The sequence below is a fragment of the Cucumis sativus genome, chromosome 5 (assembly GCF_000004075.3).
Source record: "Cucumis sativus cultivar 9930 chromosome 5, Cucumber_9930_V3, whole genome shotgun sequence".
Classification (NCBI taxonomy): domain Eukaryota; kingdom Viridiplantae; phylum Streptophyta; class Magnoliopsida; order Cucurbitales; family Cucurbitaceae; genus Cucumis; species Cucumis sativus.
The window spans coordinates 25,628,439-25,652,301 of NC_026659.2; the positions used below are offsets into that span (position 1 = coordinate 25,628,439).

Below are 23,863 nucleotides of genomic sequence, written 5' to 3' on the forward strand. Positions count from 1 at the left end.
TTAGAAAGAAAAAAAAAAAAAAAAGACTTGCATACCTTTGTTTAGGGTAGATTTGAAACGTCTTATATTTTCTTGTTTATAAATTTGATGTAAGTTTTAGTTTGACGTATGGTAATGTACACGTTCTTGTTATCTTATTATGAGAAATGAAGTTTTAGAATGGGATTTGGAATGATTATAAGAAAAGGAAAAGAAGGTAAAAGAAAACACTAACTTTTTACTCTTCCAAAAGCCATCTTAATGTGTAAGTCCACTATTAGTGTAGAAGCAAGAACTATAAGACTATTGGTATTGATACATAACCAAGAAAGCTATGCACATAACCATGTGAATTTAGATCTAAAATTGGACGTTAATAATGTTATTTTCAAATTTTGAATAAGTCAACCATTCTAAGAAAAAGTCCAAAAAGACATTTTCAATAAGTGGACAAATGGATTACTATATTTGTTTAGAGTAATGAAAGGATTTATCAACCATGTATATCATCACTCTTTTTTGTTATATCTTAGTGGTATGTATTCTTTCAAAAAACTATATTCAAATTTAAACTAAAATTAACATATAAGTTTTTTCAAAAGAGAAATTGTAAAAAAAAAAAAAGTTTTTGTCCAATTTAAATCATATAAGAGTAATTATATACCACAGTTGTCCAAATAACAACCATCCTTAAAAATATTAAACCCTAATAGAAAGTCAAACAGGTGAATAGGGTATGGAAAAAAGTGGAACTCTAAATTGTAATATAGTAAAAGGGAAATTATTTTGGTTTCTTTCCCATGCTCTTCTACCCACAAGTAGAAGGAACTAGAACGTCTGGGTTAGATACATACAGTACAAGAGAGGAAGAGCACTAAGCCACTAAACAGAGTGCGTGTAAAGTACAAGAAACAGATCTCAGGAGCCATAAAAGGCCTATAAATTATGATATTAATTACAAAGGTAAAACAAAAAAGCAATGCTTCGCGTGCAATTGATTCCGCACACAGACACAAGCCTTCCTCCACTATCACCGCCATTAAACTCTCTCTTTTAACTTACCACCAATCAATTTACCAAAGAAAAAGTAGATGGAATAGAATAGAGTAGGACACCACTTCAACTCATTACAACTTCAAAAACCCTTCTCAATAAAGTAAAAAAGAATCAATTTTGAGAGATGGGGTTGGAGATATTTTGGGTCACTATGTTTGTACTAATTAGGAAATCAATTACTGATGGATTCAGAAAAAGCCAACAGCAACAACCCATAAATGCTTTTATAATCATCACCTTCCTACATTTTCCAAAAAAAATAAAGAAAAAACTGCAGAAGGGAAGCTAGAGAAAGGAAAAAAACAGAAACAGAAGAGAGAAAAACATAGAGAATCAGTAGCAGACATAATCATGGGATCTAGCAATTCTCCTTACAGCACCACCACCCCTTCTAAGGCAAGAGTCTATGCTAGTAGGAAGAAGAGGGGCTTGAGATTTACCATAAGAATTCCAACATATGGAGTTTTGAAAGCCTCTGGATTCTGAAGATGGCTTGAGCTGGATGTCAATGAGATCAACGTCTACGCATGGAATTTGGCTGCTGCAGGCTAAATGAATAGGCTGTACTGAGTAACTTCCTATGATTTGATCGTATGTTATGCCTGAAATTGCAACTGCTCCTGTTTGGTTCTTGCATTTGGACTTGTCGCAGTAGTATTGGTCTATCATAATAGGCACCTTTACATCAGAAACTTGGATGTTTGAGAATGATACATTCTTCACTGACCCAATTCCTCCCTGTTCATATTCGACCAAATCCAATCAGAACGGTCCGATTCTATCCATCCCAGGATTTTTATTGGCTAAATGGGATAAGAGTGTTTGAATTACATTTGTGATTCTATGTAATTTCTATCATTGATGCAAGAAATAAATTACTAGTGAAGGTTATGGTTGGATATATCATATTAAAAAAAAAAACTGCTTTTATTGAGAAAAAAAGGGCTTCCGTATGCATTGTATTATACTCCCGTTTTACAAAGCGAACATATGAAATCTTTCTTATAAACCGTGTCACTATATACTATATTCTACTTATGTACTTACTTTGTGCATCGTGTCAAATCAATCCATAATTTTCTTTTTGAATGATGAAATTAAACGAATCCATAATTATTCATCATAGGTACGTACGTTATAATCATCCTTTTCCTAATGGTGTTAGCAGAAAAGACAACATAAAATAATAATCCAGAGTTAATTTTAGGAAATAAATAGAACAGTGACCATAATTAAAGGAGACAGATTTGTAGTTTAACTTTAAACATATTTTTTACCTGCCAGGTCTTGATTCTCACTCCTGAAAGAGTGTTTTGAATTGAGATGTTTTCGACAACAATATTGGAGACACATGCAGCACTTTTATCTTTCCCAAGTCCCCCCAAGCTGTAATTATAATTATAGGCAAGAAAATAATCTTTAGTGCTGAATATAATAATGTTTAAGAAAAGTTGAGCGAAATCAAGCCCATAAATAATATTCTCTACAGGAATTAGCTTTATGAAAAAGTAAAATTAAAATTTTACCTTATGCCATGTCCAGGGCCACAATTGATATGATGAATGTGGATGTTGGAGCAGCCAGTCTGAATGGAAACACAGTCATCTCCTGTTAAAATAACAAATCTTAAAATAAGTTGGTTCAATTGTGTAGCCCAGTATCTTTGTTGTGTAGCTTTATGTGCTATTGCAATCAAAATATTGTTAAATGGAGGTATACTTTTTTAACCTCTATGGAGTTATTTTTACCTCATAATTTTCCATCATTAAACATACAAGACAGAAGATATGTGAAATTGAGTAAAACATTTGTTTTCCTAGAAAACTATATGATCATTTTCCTTAGAACTGAGACTTTCATTAATCTAGACAGACATGTGACAATCTGAATTAATAGTGTGTTTGGAAAACAAAAGAAAAATTAAATACTTTTTAAATAAAATTGGCTTTTTCTGCAAGCACCTCTGAACAAATTAATAATTTAAAAGTGTGTTTACTAAAGCTTATTCAGTGATTTTAGAATACCAAAAGTAGTTTTTTTTTTTTTTATTTAAGAAAAAAACTTAACAAATAAGAAATAGTTCAAAAAATTGAATCAATAAAAAAACTTCTTTGAAGAAACACTTGAGAGATGATTACTCACAAATGGCGTTAAAATGTTAACCAAGAATTCTCGAAATATAGTAATAATTGATAGAATCACTTTCGAATATAGTGCAATCAAACAAATCTGTTAACTAAAGTAAATTTTTTAGTAAGATATAATAAAAATTTTATTGATAATATTTTTCCAACGATTGTTTATATTATTAGAAGGTATTTAAACGGACAAAACTTTAGTTTTCTACTTATTATTTTAATCAATCATATTGTTTTTACATCTTAAAAAGTATTTTTGAAATTTGAGTCAAGATTTTCTTTTTCAAAGCACCACTTTCTTGTGTCTTCAAAATTATAAAACAAGTATAAAAAAGATCGAGAGTAAAAGTTAACTCTTGAAAGGACAATAAAATAATATTAAAGAAAGGCTGCGAATTGGGTCGGTTCATACCACAGCCAATGTTGGAGTGTTGAATCTCGACATCTCGTGTGTTCTGCAGGTGAATGCCGTCGGTGTTGGGGCTGTTCTCCGGCGAAGAAATGGTGATATTGTCAATTTTGACGGTGCCGGAATTGTCAAATTTCAGATGGCATTGTGGACTGTTTATTATGGTGATGTCACGAACTGTCACATTATAACTGGAATAAAATCTCAAAGCCTGTCATTCATAAGCAAAGTATTAAAAAAAATCCCAATTGAGTTAAAAAAAGAAAATTGTAATCACAAGCAAATGAGAGAGGGAGTTAGAAAAGTTTACAGTAGGCTTCATATCTGAAATGTGCTTCAATTTCTTCTGCAGAAACAAAAACAACAAGAAATTATTTATCTATAACCATGACCTCTCAATGTAATTAGCCTAATTTAACGAAGAGGGAAAAAAAGAACTAACTTTGTTATTGAGAGTCCACCAATTAAAGCCCTGGCCATTGACAGTACCAGAGCCTTGAATGGTGAAGTTATGTAGCCATTTAAAATTAAGCCATTGAAACAAGCTGGATTTGGGCCACGAACTTACTTTTGGAGGTGCCAATACAGCTCCATCAATCTGTTTTGGAATTGCACTTCCCATTAATTATCTTATCCTTAAAACTCTAAGCAGAGCACTGATTTTTTTTTTTTTTAAAAAAAAACAATCTGTTGCATGACAAGACAAAGAATATACTTTTGTCTTTTTGTTGCATTCTCAAATATACAAAAATCCGGAAAGAGAAGAAAATTGTACAGACCTGAAGAACAAACTGAGCCATACAAGGGCCATTTAGAGTGATGGGTTTGATGAGAAACTTGTACTGTGATGGTATTTCCAACGTAGCTCCTGGAATCTCACATGCAGCTTTCCATGCTGCTAGAAGTGCCTGCATAGAATGGTTATCACAAGTTCAACAAAGTATATCAGTCACAACTTTTAGCTCTGTATCTGTTATTTGAGGTTATTTTGTATAATTTTTACCTTGGAATCATCAGAAACTCCATTGCCCTTTGCTCCAAAAGACAAGATATTAAAAATGGTGGACTGAGATTGATTATAATAAGGAAGTGGAGTTGGTGCAGGGCCTGAACCATGGCCATTGCCAGCACCCTTTTGCTTCTGATGCTTGCTCTTCTTGTTGTGATATTGCTTTCTAGCTTCCACTCTAACTACAGATGAAGACACCAGCAAAGAGACCACCAAAAACAGAAACAGTGAAAGAGTTAACTTCTTCCTTCTTTGTTTCATCTTCTAAAGCACTATTACTTCAATTTAACACTAGAGAGTTTAAGCTAAGTTTCTATTGGAAGCAGGGTAGTGAAGCCTTTAAAATATATAGAGAATTCAAAGGCCTGTCACATTTTTTAAAAAGCAACCCATTGTCCAAAAATAAATTACCTAATGGCATTCAACCCAGTAGCCAGCTCAAAAAGAATAAACATAAAGTAAACTCCATCTTAAGCAAGTAATCGTATTATAGTTAGTGAAAGTTGTAATTATTCATTGCATGTCGGTTTGTACTTTGTGTATAAAATTAGGTATCAGCCAAATTATGAAAGCTTCCTACGGAACAGAAAATGGATAATGCTTTCAAGAGTGAATCTTCTGAAATACAAATAAATTAATCTTACAAAATTATAATAACAATTATGCATTTGTTGGCTTAAAAATTAAAATTGCAAATGATGCTGTTTTGTTGACATGGCATCTTTTGAATACAAATTTTGGACATATACTTACATATATATACATAAATTATATTACTTCACTTTTTGAAAAAGATACCAAGTATTTAATGTAGTTTTAGCTTTTAGGTTCCTAAAAATTTTAGAATGCTTTCTAACATAGAGCTAAAACTGATGACCGAAGTATTCTGATTCAATTAAAGACGTGGTAAAACAAACCAATTACTTGAATAGACTTACCCCTTACTTTCTTAAGAGTCCAAAACTGTTATAGTTAATTAAATATATTGTTTATATTCTTTTGTTTGTTTGAAATATGCTTTAAAAAATTCTAAAGATGGGTAGGTGAGTTTTGGTATGGTTTTTTTTAAGGACACAATGTATTTTTAACTCCTAAAGTTTCAATAGTTTTTGGTTAAATGATAAAGACTACATGAATTCTAAAACTACTAAAAAAACCCCTCAAATACTATTAAGAGAGCTACTAAATTAGTGATGTTTGTTCATGGGTTTTCATATAAAGAACCTTTCATTCAAAACATCCCAAACTCATCTTTAAAATACTTTAAAGTCTGTTTAAAGCAGTTAATTGATATCTTTCCCAAAAAAAAAATAAAAAATTCAGAATTAGTATTACTTTCAAATTCATTCAAAGTTAAAAATAAAAAACTCAACTCCATCTTTAAGAACATTTTCTCACAGTATAGGCCTTACCATTTTTACCCTTAAACTGAAGTATAATTTCTTCCCAAAGCGAAATCACAATATTTGTCTAAATTTAAGATTCAATAGGATGAAATTTTAAGTTTAGAGAATCCCATTTTGATTTTCTCCCATATTTTCCAGTCCTTGGGGTAAATGTAAATGCCAAAGTAGTTGCAGTCCATAGACAATTAAACACAATAACAGAACAGATTAAAGATGGACAACTAACATCCTGCCTAACAAGAACCAAAATACAGAATCATCAAAATCATAAAATATAAAAAAGAGTATAAAACTGGCACCCCAAAATGACAAGTAACATAATCAAAAGCACCAAGCGGAAGGGGTAACTGGGTTAGTGGCCCCATTACACAGATAAAGAACAAAGTCTACCTAGCTAAATGGAACATAAATAAACAAAATCCACTTGGTATGTTAGAAAAAGGGAAAAAGGAGGTGGGTGTTGTGGTATCTTTGTTGTTTAGTGAGTAAATTTAATTAAGCTCGAAATCATGGGAACAGTTTATATAGTTGAATACCTGGAAAGTTCTATAAAGAGAGGTTTGAAAGAGGAAGTGGCTAGCACGTTGATATAACTAGAAATTCAACCAAGATGCGGCTCCATCGCCATTTTATAATGTGACCTCCATTTGGCTCCATTCGAATCTACCCACCTGGTTAGCCGTCGCACGCGGTGGGCCACGGTCGGTGCCCACTACGGCGATCTTCTTCTTTCTTTCTTTCTTCTCTATGCTGTACCAGTTTGTGGTCGGAGTTGAAATGGAATTTGGAGATTACTTTTTGTTATATATAAAATATAATGGTAGGTCAGCTACACTAAACTACAGAACTCCTTTTCCACAGTCGGAAAAGTGAAAGCCTGCTGCTAGTTGCAGAATCGCATCACCATGGCCGAGGTTGAAGAAAGAGGAAAATGGATTATACTTTTGGGCTTGAGCCTTGTGATTAGCCTGTCACCCAATTTGTCTGTTGGGCCTATTTTGGGGCTCTTGTGGTTTCTTGACGTACGGCCTAAAAGGCTGTTTTAACCATTTATTATATGTTGGGCCTCGACAATCCCAACAGCTTCCGGCCCAATTTGATCACCACGGAAGATTTAGCTCAAAAAAACTAATTTATTAATAATTAAATATATAACACCATTTTTTAAAATTACAAATATAACAAAGTCGATCGCTCTATCACTAATATACTCTCATGGTTTATCAGTAATATAGACTTCACAGCTTTTATTATATTTACAATATTTAAAAGTATTGTTATATACTTAATTATATTAAATCTAATTCTTATATTTGTAGCTATATTAATATTTTACTTCTATACCCTATTTATGATAAAAAAATTCTTTTCTATTTTACTTTTCTTTCTACGCTATTAAGTAGGATTCGAGATTTAAAAATATCATTTTTCATTCGGTTTGTCATAGCTTATCGTGCGTAAACCTTTGGAAGAGGGAGTATTCTTTTCTTCAAACAACTTTCGTTTAAGGTTCTTTCTTTTTTCTTTTTGGTATTGACCTTTACTAAAATATAAGGTGTCAACTTCTTCCATGTTGTTGGTACACACCTCAATTCAATTCATAAGAGAGAGAGAAGCTCTGTTATAGGATGAAGATAACTTGAATTACTATATGAAATCATTGACACGATGCAGATCCAATGTAGCAAGTAAGCAATATTTTATATATCAATTATTATATACAGAGATATTAAAATGTCTAAAGTTACTTTAATATTAGGTGAACCCTATTTGACATTTACAATTTGAAGGTTTGATTTGTGTAATTCATGCTCAGAATAATTTGAATATAAACTGACAGATTAAAAAAAAAGTTTCTTTTGATATAGTGGGAGGAGGTGATCAAGATTGAAGACGATGCAAAATTATTATTTTGGAGAAAAAGATGTAATATTTAAATAATGAGTCAATAATACGATAATTAAGAAATGAAAAAAACACTAATACTCCAACTTTACCAACAAAACTTGTTCGAAGAAGTCAAATTGAGAGGTCAGATCATGGAAAATAATTTTTCAAAAAATATACTATATCTAATATTATCGTATATAACAACGTCACGAGAAAATCTCATTACATCATCTAATAATTCAAACCTTTTATATTACATTGAAGTGATGTATTTTTTATACATAGATGTGATGGATTTAGATATATTTGAACGAACATCCCTCCATTTTTCTTAATTACAACTTCATTCGATTGAGTGGATATACACAACGAACTAGTATGTATTATTTTACATGTAGATGTTGTTTAGACTATAGTAATATAGGTTAAGATAAACAATCATGTTATTTGTTCCATTATCAACTACAAAATTGAAAATTGTTAAGGGACATTTAAGACGTCAAATTGAATGTTATAATAGTATTATGAATTTTGCTAAAACTCACTTTGATAACTATTAATGCTTTCTTAGTTATTTATTTAAATATTTGGTTGGTTGTAAATAATTTAATTGTGCGTGTATATATAAAGGGGTTAATTTTCATAAATATAACAAAACATCAAATATTTACGATTTATATAACAAAATCAAAAAATCCATAAAACCAGCTATTATCTTTAAAAGTATTTCAAGTTTGTCATCTACTTTCATCTTCAACTGTTCCTTTCTATCATATTTTTCTCTTATTCTGTAATTTTTTCAAAGCTCTTATATAGTTTAAGATCATGTATCAAATATAATTTTTTTTTACTGTTATTTGATTGTTCAAGATAGTGTGCTAAATATAAAAAAACATTGGAATATTGTATAGACAAATCTAAATGATCGTGCAACAAAAAATAACTAAATCTAAACGATCGTTTACCAGATATATTACAAGCATAATGAATGTCAATTCATCATAAATACATTTTAAGTATTTTTCATTATGGTTCCGTAAATTTATTCGTTTTCAAAAAAAAATTATACAGTATAAATATTTTTTGGCGTATGGTTGTACTTTTATATATATAAATGGTATTATGAATAATATGGAGAGGGGTTAGAAATTGAGGAATGATGGGGTCGCCGCCGTGAGAGTGAGGGAAGAATGATTTTGAAAATAGACCGAAAATGGGGAAATTGGGGAATCCCCACCACAAACCTATCAATTTCCATTACCCATTTTTCAACCATAATCACTCTTTTCAACTTTCAAACCTCTTCCATCAATTCTTTTCTTCTTTTACAAATATAAAAATACAAACCATTTATACTTTCCACCAACAAAAATCACTTCAAAAAAAACAAAACTAATAACTAATTTTGTCATGTAAATAGTTTGTCAATTCTTATAATTTTTCATATTATTTTATATTCTTCATTCTGGTATGTATAAATATTACAATGAAAAACTATGTTCCTTAAGAAATGTTTGGAGTAAAGTGTTTAATAGTTAGAAATATGGAGCTATGAAGTTTATGGAGTTGTGAGCTCATAGACGGAGAGTTTAGGAGTTAATAAAATCATAATTATGGTTCATAATCCTTTACTTCCAATCCTTTTAAGTTCAACACAACATTAAACAGTTTGTTTGACAAGTGGAATAAGCTACTATCACTCACTCGTTATTTGTTATAACTTGAATTTTACTATAGTATTTTTGTTTTAATTTTATGCTTACTAATTTCTACCGATTGTTTGTTACCTAAAACACATACTATTATAATAATATAAATTGAATTAAAATATACCAAACTTGCACACAACAATAAATTAATTTATAATCAACAAACTATAATAACCGATTACTATTATAATTCATGTAAATAAAGTAAATTCGTTTATGCTTAAGTAAATTCATATTGATACATTGAGTTAATGATTAGACTATATATATATTTTTTCTTCAAGCCAATAATAACACACACACAAAATCTATTATTTCTTGCTATTAGAAAACGTCAAACAATTCTAAATTGTTTTTTCCTAATCCGTTGAATTCTATATTGTACGATTGACTCAAATACTCGTGAGAAACAACATGAAAAATATATAAAGTTGTAAACCAATCAAATTCTCTCTTTTTTCTATATATAAAAAAAGTAATATTGCCGTTTTATTAGTTGAAGACTATTTAGATACATTCTACACATCACTACATACATAAAAGGAAAAAATATTAAAATATTAAAAAAATAAAAATAACTTACTATATGACAAAATATGATCGAACAATTTAATAAAATACACTTAAGTGACGTTTTATGATGAAATGGATACTTTTTTTATTGATTTATTCCACTAGAGATTTGATGTGAATGGTAATGGAAGTTGCCAATAAATTCAAAAAAATCGTCTAAATCTATAATGGAAATTGAAGAAAAAGAAGTCTAAAATGAATGGGTTCCACCATAGAAAGAGAAGAAAACCTTTTTGACATTAAATTTGGTTTATAGTCTAAAAAAAAACTATACATATCCAATCCATCCACCATAAATGTCATCCTCTTTATTCTTATGCTTTAATTAATTATACTACGCAATAATGTTATCTATCAAACTCTATGTTTTAAAATTATAAACTATAAAATAAAATAAAATTTGATATTACGATATTATACTAAATTTATCTTTATGCATCGATTTAATCTTCAAAGTTTATTGATCTTTCGGTGTTCTAATTGAATCGTTGACTTTTTAGACTTCATCAACATACTTTTAAAATTATTTAAAATGACAAATAATAAATAAACATTGTAGTACTGATAATTAATGTTGACATCAATTTTTATAAGAACGATTGTTCTTTATGAATAAAGGCACTATGATATCACATCTAACTAAAAAAGTAAATGTATTTGTGTAAGTTATGAAAATGTATCTTTTTTGCTTATTATATAATTTATTTTAATAATTAGAAAAATAAATTTAAAAGCTAATTTTAATTGGACAAGAAAATCTTTAAATTCCTTTTAAAAATTTAAATAATAAACAAATTACAACAATGTGTGTGAGTATGCTTATAATAGTTAGATTTGAGATATAAATTATTTCAGTTATAAACATAATAATATCAACAATATAAATTATAAATTATTTTAGTTTAAAAAAGAAATAGTTAAAAAACGATAGGAATTAAAAAAGAATAGAAAATAACATAAAATGAATAATTTTTAAATATAAAAAAATAAAAAAATATATTTATAATTTATAGTAAAATTTTGAATTAAAGTAATAATTTTTTATCACAGTTTATCTTATCAATATTTATTTTGGATAAAATCTAAAAAAAATTATCGTATTTTATCAAATTTGTTAATTTTACTAAAAATAGTGTGGGAAAGAGATGGTTTTGGGAAAATTGATTTTCCGTACTAAATTTGTAATAAATGAAGTATAAGAAAATAGAATTAAGGAACGAAATTAATTTTTGTTTGTAATCTGTTTTCAAGGAGTACGCGTTTTAGTCATCTCTTTCAAATTCACAAGTCAACGATGGAAGCTGCTTCTTCTACTTCTCATCCTTACATATTCATTTCAATGGCTTCCCTTTCATTCACGACTTCTATTTCACCCTTTTCCCCTCCTTATATTTCTTCCCCATTCACATTTCTTCCATTAATTTCCCAAAATGAGTAAACCTTTCAACTTCTCCTTTCTCATTCCCTTCCTTCTAATGCTCTCCTTCTTTCGTCTCCCTATCCAATCATCAGCTGATCCTAGAGCCACTGAGGCGGCGCTAATATGTTCCAACAACACCGCTTCGCCGGCGGAGCGATCGACCTTCGTGGCGAATTTTTTGGACTCTATGGATGCTGTTACTCCACTTATTGCTTCACAGCGATTTGCTGCCGTTATAAATGGGACTGGAAATACGACTGTTTATGCTTTTGGGGAGTGTATGAATGATCTTTCTCAAGCGGATTGCGATCTTTGTTTTGCCCAGATGAAAACTCAGGTCCTGCGGTGTCTTCCATTTCAGCTTGCTACTCGTGGGGGTAGGTTGTTCTATGATGGGTGTTTTGTTAGGTATGATTATTATAATTTCTTTAACGAATCTTTGAGTGCTGTGGATAGGACTGTATGTGGGAAATTGGATTATAGTGGGAATCGGAGTGTTTTTAGTGATTCAGCGATGAAATTGGCGAGGAATTTGAGTGTTGTAGCGCCAAAGAATGATGGGTTTGCTGTAGGATCGGTGGATTTTAGGAATGTGTCTGTTTATGGATTGGGTCAGTGTTGGAAATTTGTGAGAGGGAGTTCTTGTTCCAAGTGTTTGGTTGATGCAGCTAAGGAAATTGGTTCTTGTCCTCCAAAAAGTGAAGGAAGGGTGTTGAATGCTGGCTGTTACTTCAGATATTCAACTGAAAAATTTTATTTCAACACCACTGCAACCGCCACTGGAGGAAATAGTGAGTTTGATTTTGTTTACTTCTTGTGATATTGTTTGATGGTTTGGCATTTTCATTGGATTTATTATTATTATTTTATTTATTTATTTGTTGTTCAATTCTATCTCATATGGTCTAGACAGGTATTTTGTATGATGCCCTGCTTTCTCTTTAGTTCATGAATTGTGAGTTGCTTGTTGCCTTAGGTACTGTTGGGAAAAATCTTCCCATTGAAGGAATAAGCATAAAAATAATACAGCATTTAAAAAGGAAAGCACCAAACATAGAAAACACAACTTATGTTGACAAACTTTGAAGTGGAAAAAAACAATGCGCTACTGTAAAGAATTCCACTATGACATAGAGTAATTATCTCTCCCAACAATTACAAGAGCACTCTCTCAAAACTTTTAAATTACTGGTATCTTTTTTTCACTCTCAATCTAGAGAATATGTAAATGAAATTTTACTAAAGTTAGCTCATTGAAGCTTAAGGTTTTCTAAATGGGGCAATCTGAAATAAAAGTCATATATTTCTTCTATATTTCCTTAAACCTTTTTGATGTGGTATAACACTCTTCTAATATTTTGTCAAAACCCAATAGTCTTTTCTATTGATTTGCTTAGTTTGGAAAGATGTCATCCTCAGACATGGTAGCTAATAGTTCGTTTAATAATTCTTACAGACAGTCGTCGTCTGGCGATAATTTTGGCTTCAGTATCTGCAGCCGTGGCTGCTGCATTGATTATTTCAACGGTCCTTTTCTGTGCCAGAAGGAGAGTCTTGAGGAAGCGCAACGGTGTGTGTGTGACAATGCTAATCTACTTTTTCTCTCAATAATCAAAACTGTTCAACTCATTGCAATTTTCCTTTTGCTTCAGAGAAAAGGCAACTGGGGCCTCTTGTGGCTATTGTTAACAAGTCCAAGCTTAATTTTTCATATGAGACCCTTGAGAAGGCCACAAATTACTTTGACCAATCCAATAAACTGGGACAAGGAGGTTCCGGTTCAGTTTATAAAGTACGACTCTTTCTGTTGTCTTAAAAACACTCGGAACTTTAGAAATTTAAACTAAATTAGAGAATTTCTTATATTAAACAGGGAACTCTATCAGATGGTAGAGTTGTAGCGATCAAGAGGCTTTTCTTCAATACAAGACAATGGGTGGACCATTTCTTCAATGAAGTAAATCTTATTAGCGGCATCCGACATAAAAATCTTGTAGGCCTGCTTGGATGCAGTATTACGGGCCCTGAAAGCCTCCTTGTTTATGAATATGTGCCCAATCAGAGCTTGCACGATTACCTTTTTGGTAATTATTTCACCTCTAAATTCCTTGATTAATAAAATAAGCTTTTTATGTTTAGAAGAGTTTTATGTAATCTCTCGTTTCTATGTCCACAAGGTAACAAGAACGTCCAGCCACTGAGTTGGCAATCGAGATTTAAGATTGTCTTAGGTACAGCTGAAGGCTTGGCTTATCTCCATGAGGAGTCGAATGTGAAAATCATTCATCGTGACATAAAATTAAGCAATATTCTGCTGGATTATGATTTTACCCCAAAGATTGCTGATTTTGGACTTGCTAGACTGCTTCCTGAAGATAAGACACACATTAGTACTGCAATTGCTGGCACACTGTAAGTTTTCAGAAGACCACTTGACACTCTTAATAGTTTTTCAATCTAATACAATTTCAATACGAACACAGTAAGATGTGTGATACAAATCCTCTTAGATCGGCGTACCTTGTACATTATAAATCTAATACAATTTCAATACAAACACTTTTTTTGTTTTTTAATGCGTTCTGGAAGATATATATCTGAACTGTCTACGTTATAAGTGACGAATTTGGGCTCCATTACATTAGACTATGTAATGCATCGGATGATGATAGGAATGATATTAGGGAGTTGGGGGGATATTAAGGCTATATTAGCAATTAGTTAAGGTGTTTGTTTGGTTTGTTTTTTTAAAATAGGGTGAGTAGTGAATGAGGAAGATGTCAATATTTTGAGGTATGAATTAGAGCTTGAGAGTATCTCAAGATTGGAAGGATTCAAGTACCTCAAACATTTAGTTTATCTTATAATTCTATTATCGTTTATCTTTCAATATATGTGGGTTCCATCAAGCGAATATATGATAGTTCATCAGATAGTCACAAGTTTGTGACTATGCTTCAACCCATACACCTACAAACAAAAAATCAAGTTTAGCAACATATAAGTTTTATGAAAATATTGGCAAAAAATACTTTGCTGTTTTAGCTCTTCGCCTTTAAACAATGAAAAGCTCGGGCTCTTAATTTTTTTTACCCACCTTCTTTGGTTTTGCTCAGAGGTTATATGGCACCAGAATATGTAGTTCGTGGCAAGTTATCAGAAAAGGCAGACGTTTATAGTTTTGGAGTTTTTGCCATCGAAGTTATCACTGGAAGAAGAAATGGTCACTTCTATCAAGATTCAACGTCCATCTTACAAAAGGTAATGCATATATATCCATTACTTCGTAGCATATATATATATATATCCTTTCATTTTGTAAAATTGAAACTACGCTTATCATCTTTGCTTTTCCATTAAACTCTCTCTGATAATTATTTCTTTTCCTTTGGTCCCTAAGGTATGGAATCTTTATGGAGAGGGAAGGCTATATGCAGCTGTTGATCCAATCCTTGCGGGTGATTATCCACGAGACGAAGCATCTCGGTTGCTTCAAATAGGTCTAGTTTGTGTGCAAGCCTTTGCAGACCTACGGCCATCCATGTCAATGGTTGTGAAAATGCTTACAGCAAATTACGAGATTCCCCAGCCAAAACAGCCTCCATATCTTCATCCTTCAAGTGGAAGCATGAAACCTCAGAATTCCTCAGACTCATCCAATCCCAATTTGTATTACAACTCACGGACCTCTCAAAATAGCATGACCCAAAGCATTATCGACCCTAGATAAGTTGAGTTCCCATGCAATCGTTCCATATCTTGTATATATAACATACTATTTTAAATCCCAAATCCAGGTATCACCTAACAGCCTCAATCTCATCCCTCGTCGAGTACACCATCAAAAATAAGAAACATAACATTCTAATCCGATCAATTTCGTGAACGCCAGGGAAGAACTATGACAATCAAGTTAGTATAGTGGAGAGAGAGTTTGGTAAGCTTCTATTTATACGGTGTATTCTATGTAATATAATGTGAGAAAATTTTCAGCTTTCTCTATTTGTCGTTATACAATATGGTGCTTTACAATATTAGTAAAGACATAAGAAACTTGGAATTTATTCTCTATATTGGTAACACAAGCAATAATTTTCAGTGTCCAAATTCTTCAGCCATATAAATATATATATCTTTTTTTTTTTTGGAGATATACATGAAGAGTAAAGCAAACAAAAGCTCACATTAGAAGAAACAATAATTGGGAATATACATCTTGAGATGGTTAAAAGTAAAGTATTTTTTCTTTTCAGTCCTCTCTGAAGAATCTACCAGAAGAAAGACCATCCATTCCTTCAAACTGCATATTCTCTGATGGCTTCCAGTGGCGTTTTCTCTGATTTATGAACCAATTGTTAATTTGCTTTTGGTCAAGCCCCGTTCTCTCTGCCAATGCTACTTTATCGGCTTCCTATACATTATTAAAATGCAGTGGTTATATTGTCTTCAACATAGAACACAAATAATAAAATATTATGAATTGCATCTATAAATTAAAGTTTGTAAATTATTAAGTCAAGTTAGTGTTCAATTTTACCATTTATGGATTTAATTCCTACAACTATCATATGGTTTTTTGGTTTTATTGTGGGGTAAATTGCAGTAGTTATACCCTAAAATATTCTGGTAGTTACGATTAGACCATATTTGGGACAGAAGATAACCGAAATAATTAATAACTATTTTTCTAATTTTGTACTACGTGATTGCGTCAAGATGAACTTAGTTTATGATATATACGGCAATCAAGTCTGTATTTATCTATGTTGGGACTTCTATGTGTGGTGACCAGATATAAGATGTACATTACAAAATTAACGAAAGCTTATAAGCAAACATACCGTAGGATATGGCCATTTATAGTGAACGTTCCACCATTCAAAGAGAGTTTGCCTGGCTTCTTTAGGTAATTTTCCTTTTTTTTTTTTCTTTGAGAACTCCAATTTCAAGGTACTAATATGACTCCCAAATCTACGTAGAAGTTTGTCCTTGAGATCCCTGTTCTCGCCTTTGGTTTGAGCCTCCGCCTCCACAACCTCCATCTCTCCACCGCTCAATTCTTCATCCGATGAGACAGCACCGTCATCTATTCAACAATATCAAAAATATGTTCTTATTCAGTTCTACTAATTCAGATACAAAATGATCTCAAATGAAAATTACGATTCAACAACTCAAAGAAGTAAAGATACAAGATTGGCATTATTGATAGGGCTAACAAGAAGAAGAAGAGGACCCCACAAAAGGAAAAAAAAAAGGGGGAATTCAAAGGCAAAACAAGGATTTGACTGGCAACTGCAAAAGGTGAAGAAGGAAAAGGGAACCCAAGCGAAGGTGCGTTTCAGCAGTGTCTGGTTAAGTCATTTGTCAGACGCGGGGGGGCGTGAGGAACTCATAGTCAGAAATGACAAGACTGAACGGTCACACAAATTCACTTTCTGGCACAACACACGAGAGTTTCGAGGTTAATTTTTTTTATAAAAAAACCTCTACCTTCTCTCTCTCTCTCTCGATTATATCCTACGAGGCAGTAATGCTAATGAAAAGCCCCCACCACACGGCCCGGTGCAGTTCTCTTTAGCCAGAAAGTGACCCTTTACCCATATCCTCACTCTTGGGTAATGCCCAGCCATAGCCAGGAACAAAGCACATGGTAGTTGTTAGTTGATAGTGAATTAAATGACCACACTTTTCAGATCACTTTACAGTTTCAAACTTTCAAACAATCACACTTAACAAACAAAAAAGGACTATCCGGACGGGAGAAGTGTGAATTCTTTTTTTTTTTTTTTAAACGTGAGAATACCACCTGGTTAGCGAGGAACTATTCTGATCCAACCCTGACTTTCCTTTCTCATATCTTGGCTAGTTAGCTGATTCTGTTCAGACCAAGTAAAAAAGTCGGTGATAGGCACCTACTTCAATCTTAGTGTAAGAAAGACAAAGGTGAGGGCCCCAAAAGGGAAAAGATAAAGCAACGGGTATCAGTGAAGGTAGAGCACTGTTAACCCTAGCTACCGAATAAGGTAACGACACGTGTCGTACACATCATCCGCACGAAGAAGACGGCAGAGTACTTGTTGATAGAAGTGACAACCACTAACCAGCTGGGAGTGACTAAGTGCGTAGGTAAGAGAGGGCACCAAAAGCACCTTCGCAGCGAAAACTGCGGGAGTACATGTGACAGTGTGGAAACCTCGACCACCCGCTCAACCCGGGCTTTCCCCTAAACTTTTCCCCTTTCTTTATTTTTCCTTTTTTCTTTTTCCCCCTCGTTCTTTCCTCTTCCAAACAGACTTTCTCAGTTTTCGTCGCGGGACATGCCATTACCCAGAGTTTATTTTCCTGTCCTTTCTTTCTCAACTCTCAAGCTTTCTTCTTACTTCTGGATAAAAATGGCGATTAGGCAAACCAAGCCGTGACCACTACATTGATAACCTAGAAAACCCTTCAGCGTTCTAGTAAGTAAAATACATACGGAAGAAACAAAAGGCTTCGTCGTTCTCTAAATTCCACAGAAAAGTCCAGCGGAGAAACTATAGGAACCAAAATAGTAAGGAAGGAGATAAGAAAACCACATATCATCACAAGTAAGCTAGATATGTAACCAACATGTAATGATTAACTCATGCCCTTTACATCAATGTTAATTTATCCAAAGAAAAGTGATTATTAATTAGCTGGTGGTTCCAGACAAAATAATGCAGTAACTCACTGTCCAAAAAGGAACATAGTGATTTAATATTATGAGCACAGCTAGATTATCGCCTTTATATCCTCGTTCTAGAAGTAGAAACCCAAACAAACATCATCAAAATTTTCTGGAATAATTTCAGCTGACTAATTAATACCAATTTCCTATATCAAAATTATGACGTAGATAGCTCTGAAGACAAAATTATGTAATCAATAAAGATCTGGATGAGAATGGAAAAGCATTTCGACAAGATAATACAAAGGACTTCCTTTACAAATTAAAAGGAAATCCAAAGAGAGTGCAATAATGTAGTAAGAAGATAAGCCAAATAATTTGGGCAAAAATCCTTGTTGTACTCTTGAGATGCAAAGTTTCAGCATAAAAATAAGCCAGCCAGATTTTGGCAGCAAAATACCCGTTTGAGCACGTGAATATATGCCAATACGAAATCCAAATGGAAATCTGCCAACGGTCGCATGTCCAAAGGGACTTTTATATAGTGATTATATATGAGAAAGCATATAAAGAACTCGGTAAAGCTCTCGTGCTAAGACAATCTGAACACGAGGCCTATTTTTTTAATGAAGATAACATCACACCTGAAAAGTTAATTTGTACTTCCAAAGTAAATTAAAAACAATAGTTGCCAACCATTATCTTCGATTCACAAGCTTTTCTTTTAAGATCACTCAGTTTCTTTTTTAATTTTAATTATCATTTTTAACCTTTAAAGCCTGCCATGCCCATTCCCATAAGTTGCATGTCAGAGAAACGAAAGAGCATTACAACACACAAAGCAAGTTAGTGATGTTCTTCAATAATGAGGTTTTTTCCTACCTGGGGATTGAAATTATGTGAAACTAATCAAGTTTCAAGATGATATATAACTGCAACTTCACTTTTATCAGTAGTCAGTAAGCCACACGACAAGTCCCAAGGTTTCATTTTCTCATTTTCTACTTCATACATGCACCACTCGTGATCCATTGAAATTTGAAATTGTTATAAAAAATATCTTCGACAAACATTATCACAGCTATCACAATCATATTAAGACTATCTCCATTATAAATCTTAAGATAGAATCAGCATATAATACGGACACACACATATGTAACACTCATTAATTATCACATAAATGCAATAATATTAGCTATTTGAATGAGAATTATCCACATCTATATCATTAATGGCATTTCATGCTATTATCTCTTCTTGCCTAAAAAATCAACAACAGTGATCACTTCAAGAAATAATTGTTGGAACAAATATATGCGGGTCACTGACAAATGGCTTCTAGGCTTTCTACGTAATACTGAAAGAATACATAAACTTAAAATCAATCTCTATATATTGAAATATTTAAAGACAAAAATATAGGACTTTATCTTTCTTCCAAGAATAGTAATGTTAATTTTGCCACGACACACTAATTATTCTTCGTAGTAAAAACTCTAGATACACAGAAGGGCAAAAAATAAGATTCACTTGCATTTTTTCATAGAACTTTTAGTAAGAAAAATTGGAATATAATACTCATTTATGAATTTCTCACATCAAGACTATATGTCTTAGGAATTACGTTTAGGTTGAAAAAATTTGCATGTTCACAACCATTTAAGAGATCACACAATAATAATAATAATAATAATAATAATAATAATAATAATAATAGGCAAAATGTAAACAATGTGGTCATGAATATCCGATATACTTAATAAGACATCACATGTAACAATTCAAAGAGAAGACACGATAGGTTGAGACACAGCCTAATTAGGACCAAAGAATTAAAACAAAGTATCCTCTCGTTAAATTTTCTACGAAGTTGAGAGAACTAGGACTAGTTGAAGAGAAGAGTCCATAAACATAAGATGCACTATATAACTGAAAGCTTTTCAAGGTTATTTATTTTTAATTGTTTTTTTACCAATGGACATCTATGGAAAACAATATATTAATTAACACCATACGCCAAATCATACTACTATTTCCAATGTCGTCACACTGAACTCTGATATGTCAAAATCAGAATCTCTAACACGGAAAAGTTCACACTTCCAGGATTTATTTTTATTCCTTCCTTTTTAAATATTTTATTTTGGGCATGTAAGATTAAAAACGAAAAATAAAAATTCACAAAAAAGATAAGAAAGCGAGGAAAAAGCAAACAAACACAACAAACAAGATAGATGAGCAGCCGCAGTTAAACAATCAAAGAAAAATGTAATAATTAGAACTCTAAATTATTAGAAAACACTATTTGGAAGCTTCATTATTGCACTTGAAGATTTCCAATATAATCAATAAAGAATCACCATTCAACGAACAATTAACAAAGTCGTAATCCAAAAACAGCAACTGTGAATAAGAGTAGCAATCAAACGCACAGGCGGATAAATATTATATAGTTCCTAGGGTTTCGCTGTTCCTTTGTATTATTGGTTGTTAATCACCTTAGATTTTTCTATCCGCAGTAGATTGAAGAATAATTAGAAACAAAACAAATAAATATACGTCATTTCTTCTTCTAATTTCTAACAAACTAATCTACCAGTTGTATTTTCTTTTCTTTTTTTCCGTCGTTCTTCGGTAAAATAACGATGATAATAATGTTATATAATTAATTAGATTTAATTAACATAATATAACAAAATAAACCATTAACATTTGAAACGAAGAATAGTGATTTTAAAATACTGACCAGAAAGACTTCTGGAGAAGGCGCCATTGCAGAGGTTACTAAGTTGAAGTTCAATCTTATTCAAGAACGTAGTTGCTTCATCGAAAGGCCTTTTGAGATCTGATTTGTACTTCACCAACATATCGCAATACGTTTCCTAAAAACGAGAGTCGTGAAATTAACAAAAAGGAAAAAGAGATTTCGATTTGCAGAAGAAGGAATTAATTACCATGAATTCATCGAGCTCAGGATCGACGCCTAAGCACGTGGTGACAGCGTGACGGTTACAAAGGTCGCTTTCTTGACGGATTCCCTCTAACAAATGTGCAATCTCCGGAGGCGCCCCAACCTGCGCACAATAAACCCCGCATCTCATTCAATATTCATGAGGAGAATCAGTTTGTAACAACGAAAAAAAAATCAAAAAAAAAAACTCATCCACGAACTTCAAACGCGCCTCGATATCATACAATAATCAACTAAAAGAACACTAACAATCATTGTTCTCGCCTTCAAGAAATAAATTTGGATACAAAACTGACAATTCTCATCTCTACCAGTTTCCCCCCTTTCTAGCCAAATCCAGAAATCAGATAGGCATAATCATGCGATTCGGTAAAACGACGTTCGAAGCTTAAAAGAAAGAGAAATAAATGTGAAAGGAGACAAAAACTGAACCCTCAGCAGGTCAAAAAACCGATAAAGAAAGCGTTCTAGTAAATAGCCAAATTCTCTCTATCCTAATTAATTTCCGTCTTCGTTGACAGTGTCTGCGGAAGCATTTAAAGCCGAGAAAGCTTATGCTCTCTGTGAGTAAAAGAAAGAGAAAACAAAATTAATAATAATAATTAACAAAGAAGGAGAGTATTATGATTAAGGATTTCATGAAGCTAGTTAGCTGTATTAAAGGAAGAAATAGAGCTTAGCGTTTCATTTCTTTCACCTTTTGGCAGTCAATATAGGCGTCGAGCAAACGAGGATAAGTAGGATGAGAAGAAATTTTAGCTTTGATCACGTTCACCATATCTTCTTCACGTTGAATATCCGGCGTGATCGATGCTGCTTCAGCTTCCGAAATCGCAGATGCTGCAGCTGAAAGAAGTTCGTTGGATCCAAACACGGGAATCCGATCGCGAAACTCTCCAGAACTGACTAGAAGGCTCTGATAATCCGGTGGAAGAATCAGATTCTCCGGTGACATCAAAGCCTTATCTGAATACTCCGCCGAGGATTGTAAACCGTACATTTCTTCCATAGTAGGAGTATAGGTTATAGAAAGCCGAAACGGAAAAGATGGAGAGAGAAATCGCCGGAGATTATGTTGATGATGGTCTGGAGATTAAAATAAAAAAGAAGAAAAAGACAAAGAAAAAGATATAATCGGAAGAGAAAGAAAGAAGAAGGAGTTTGCCGGAATTGGGAGTGGCAGAGAAGAAGTGCAGGTGTTCTCGAGTAGTGTGTTTTTCCGAAGAACAAACAACGAATGAGATGCTTAGGTTGGCTCCCGCACTGTGCGAGAGCTTAGACGAGAGAAAGAGACGGAGCCACTTTTTTTTCTTTTTTTTCTTTTTTTTTTTTCTGGACTCCACCTTTCCTTTTTTTTTTTTCCTTTCCTTTTGTTTTACCATTTTTAATAAATATAATTAGCAGCACTTTCCATTTTAAACATTACAAAATACAATAAAAATAATGTGTACAAAAAATCATTTTATTTTTAAGCTTACCCCAGGTACCTAAATTTTTTTTCTAATAAGGTTTTCAAATATAAAAAAAAATAAATTAAAATAATTACTAGTAAAGTTAAATATCATAATCTATTAACGATGACTATCAATACTAGTAGTCAAGATAGATTATGTTATATTAACGATGACTATCAGCACTAATAGTTAATATAGATAGATTATGTTATATTTTAGCAATTTGTGTCATTTTTACTTTTTCCAATTATTTCAAGTGCTATTTTTAAATTTTTTTTCAAATTGGGTCCTCAATGTTTGGGATTGTGTGATAAACCTTTTATTTTATTTACATAATAACTTTAATTTTTTAATATTTATATCCAAATTCAAACTTATTTATACCCAAATTGTCCAAGCTTGCTAAATAGACCTAAATTACCTATAAAAAATTAATGTAGAAGAATTGAAATTGAACTTATATTATTTAATTTTTCAGGTCCCACACTATTAACTAGTCTTAAATATATTCATATTATTTGTACTCGAGGTGAGGTGTTCTCTAGTCTTTATAACATTCATATCTGATTCAAAAATAAAAATAAAAAATAAAAAATAAACTTTTTAAAGCTTATTTAATAATTATTTATAATTTAGAATATGAATAGAAGGAAAAAGATCCCTTGCGTTCTAATCAAATCCTAACTCTGTTTGATGTTAGAGCATTTAATTAGGTACATATATTTGACTATAATGTTTGATTGGGAACATTGATGAAGAATAAATAGAGTAAGAAAAAGAAGGAATTTAAAATGGTTAAAAAGAGAGTTTGTTGATTTATTTAGTTGCATTATTTGAGAGAGAGACATGCAGACATGTGTGTGTATGCATTTTCTTGGAACTCGTAGTTGTCCTCACAGTATGGACCGTTTAAAGCAGTTCCGTATCATTATCCAATTAAAGTTAAGCTTCATTTCTAAATATTAATTCTTCTGCTTTTATTACCCAAACTATATTAAATTACTAACCTTATACATATATATTTATAAATATACCAAAGTATTGTAATCTATTTACCAATAATACGTATAGGAACGGCTTCAATCGAGAGAATTGAAATGAAAATAACGTTATTGAAAATTAACGAAGGTTGTGTGTTGGTTGTGCATGAAAATGGTATTAAGAATGTACGAGAATAAATAATCGAGGGACAGA

The 23,863-nt window shown here is 32.1% G+C and overlaps 3 protein-coding genes across 5 annotated transcripts; 1 reads left to right on the top strand and 2 right to left on the bottom strand.

Annotated features, from left to right (window-relative positions):
- Positions 1–746: 746 nt before the first annotated feature.
- LOC101212122 (polygalacturonase At1g48100) lies at positions 747–6,915 on the bottom strand. Of its 2 annotated transcripts, none has more exons than XM_031885021.1 (9): positions 6,534–6,915; positions 4,586–4,769; positions 4,362–4,490; positions 4,025–4,180; positions 3,893–3,928; positions 3,586–3,793; positions 2,562–2,643; positions 2,313–2,421; positions 747–1,773 (listed from the first exon to the last, which is right to left on the bottom strand). In XM_031885021.1, exons 3-9 carry the CDS (start codon positions 4,380–4,382, stop codon positions 1,369–1,371), a joined length of 1,017 nt encoding a protein of 338 aa, XP_031740881.1. In that variant the 5' UTR covers positions 4,383–4,490; positions 4,586–4,769; positions 6,534–6,915; the 3' UTR covers positions 747–1,368. The 2 variants fall into 2 exon arrangements, with proteins under 2 accessions (XP_031740881.1, XP_011655616.2); XM_011657314.2 differs by having other exon boundaries at positions 4,586–4,773.
- A 4,532-nt stretch (positions 6,916–11,447) lies between these two features.
- Positions 11,448–16,120, top strand: LOC101218749 (cysteine-rich receptor-like protein kinase 3). 2 transcript variants are annotated; one of them, XR_004216726.1, is made up of 8 exons: positions 11,448–12,380; positions 13,046–13,159; positions 13,242–13,381; positions 13,463–13,673; positions 13,767–14,001; positions 14,706–14,850; positions 14,990–15,526; positions 15,843–16,120. XR_004216726.1 is itself a non-coding variant. In XM_004135212.3 (7 exons), the coding sequence occupies exons 1-7, from the start codon at positions 11,600–11,602 to the stop codon at positions 15,317–15,319; spliced, it is 1,956 nt and encodes a 651-aa protein (XP_004135260.1). In that variant the 5' UTR covers positions 11,448–11,599; the 3' UTR covers positions 15,320–15,653. The 2 variants fall into 2 exon arrangements, 1 of the variants encoding a protein (XP_004135260.1); XM_004135212.3 differs by lacking the exon at positions 15,843–16,120 and having other exon boundaries at positions 14,990–15,653.
- Positions 15,641–22,572, bottom strand: LOC101211876 (homeobox protein knotted-1-like 6). Its single transcript, XM_004135433.3, has 5 exons — positions 21,913–22,572; positions 21,199–21,318; positions 20,991–21,126; positions 16,431–16,675; positions 15,641–16,000 (listed from the first exon to the last, which is right to left on the bottom strand). The coding sequence occupies exons 1-5, from the start codon at positions 22,222–22,224 to the stop codon at positions 15,839–15,841; spliced, it is 975 nt and encodes a 324-aa protein (XP_004135481.2). The 5' UTR covers positions 22,225–22,572; the 3' UTR covers positions 15,641–15,838.
- Between the last annotated feature and the right edge of the window lie 1,291 nt (positions 22,573–23,863).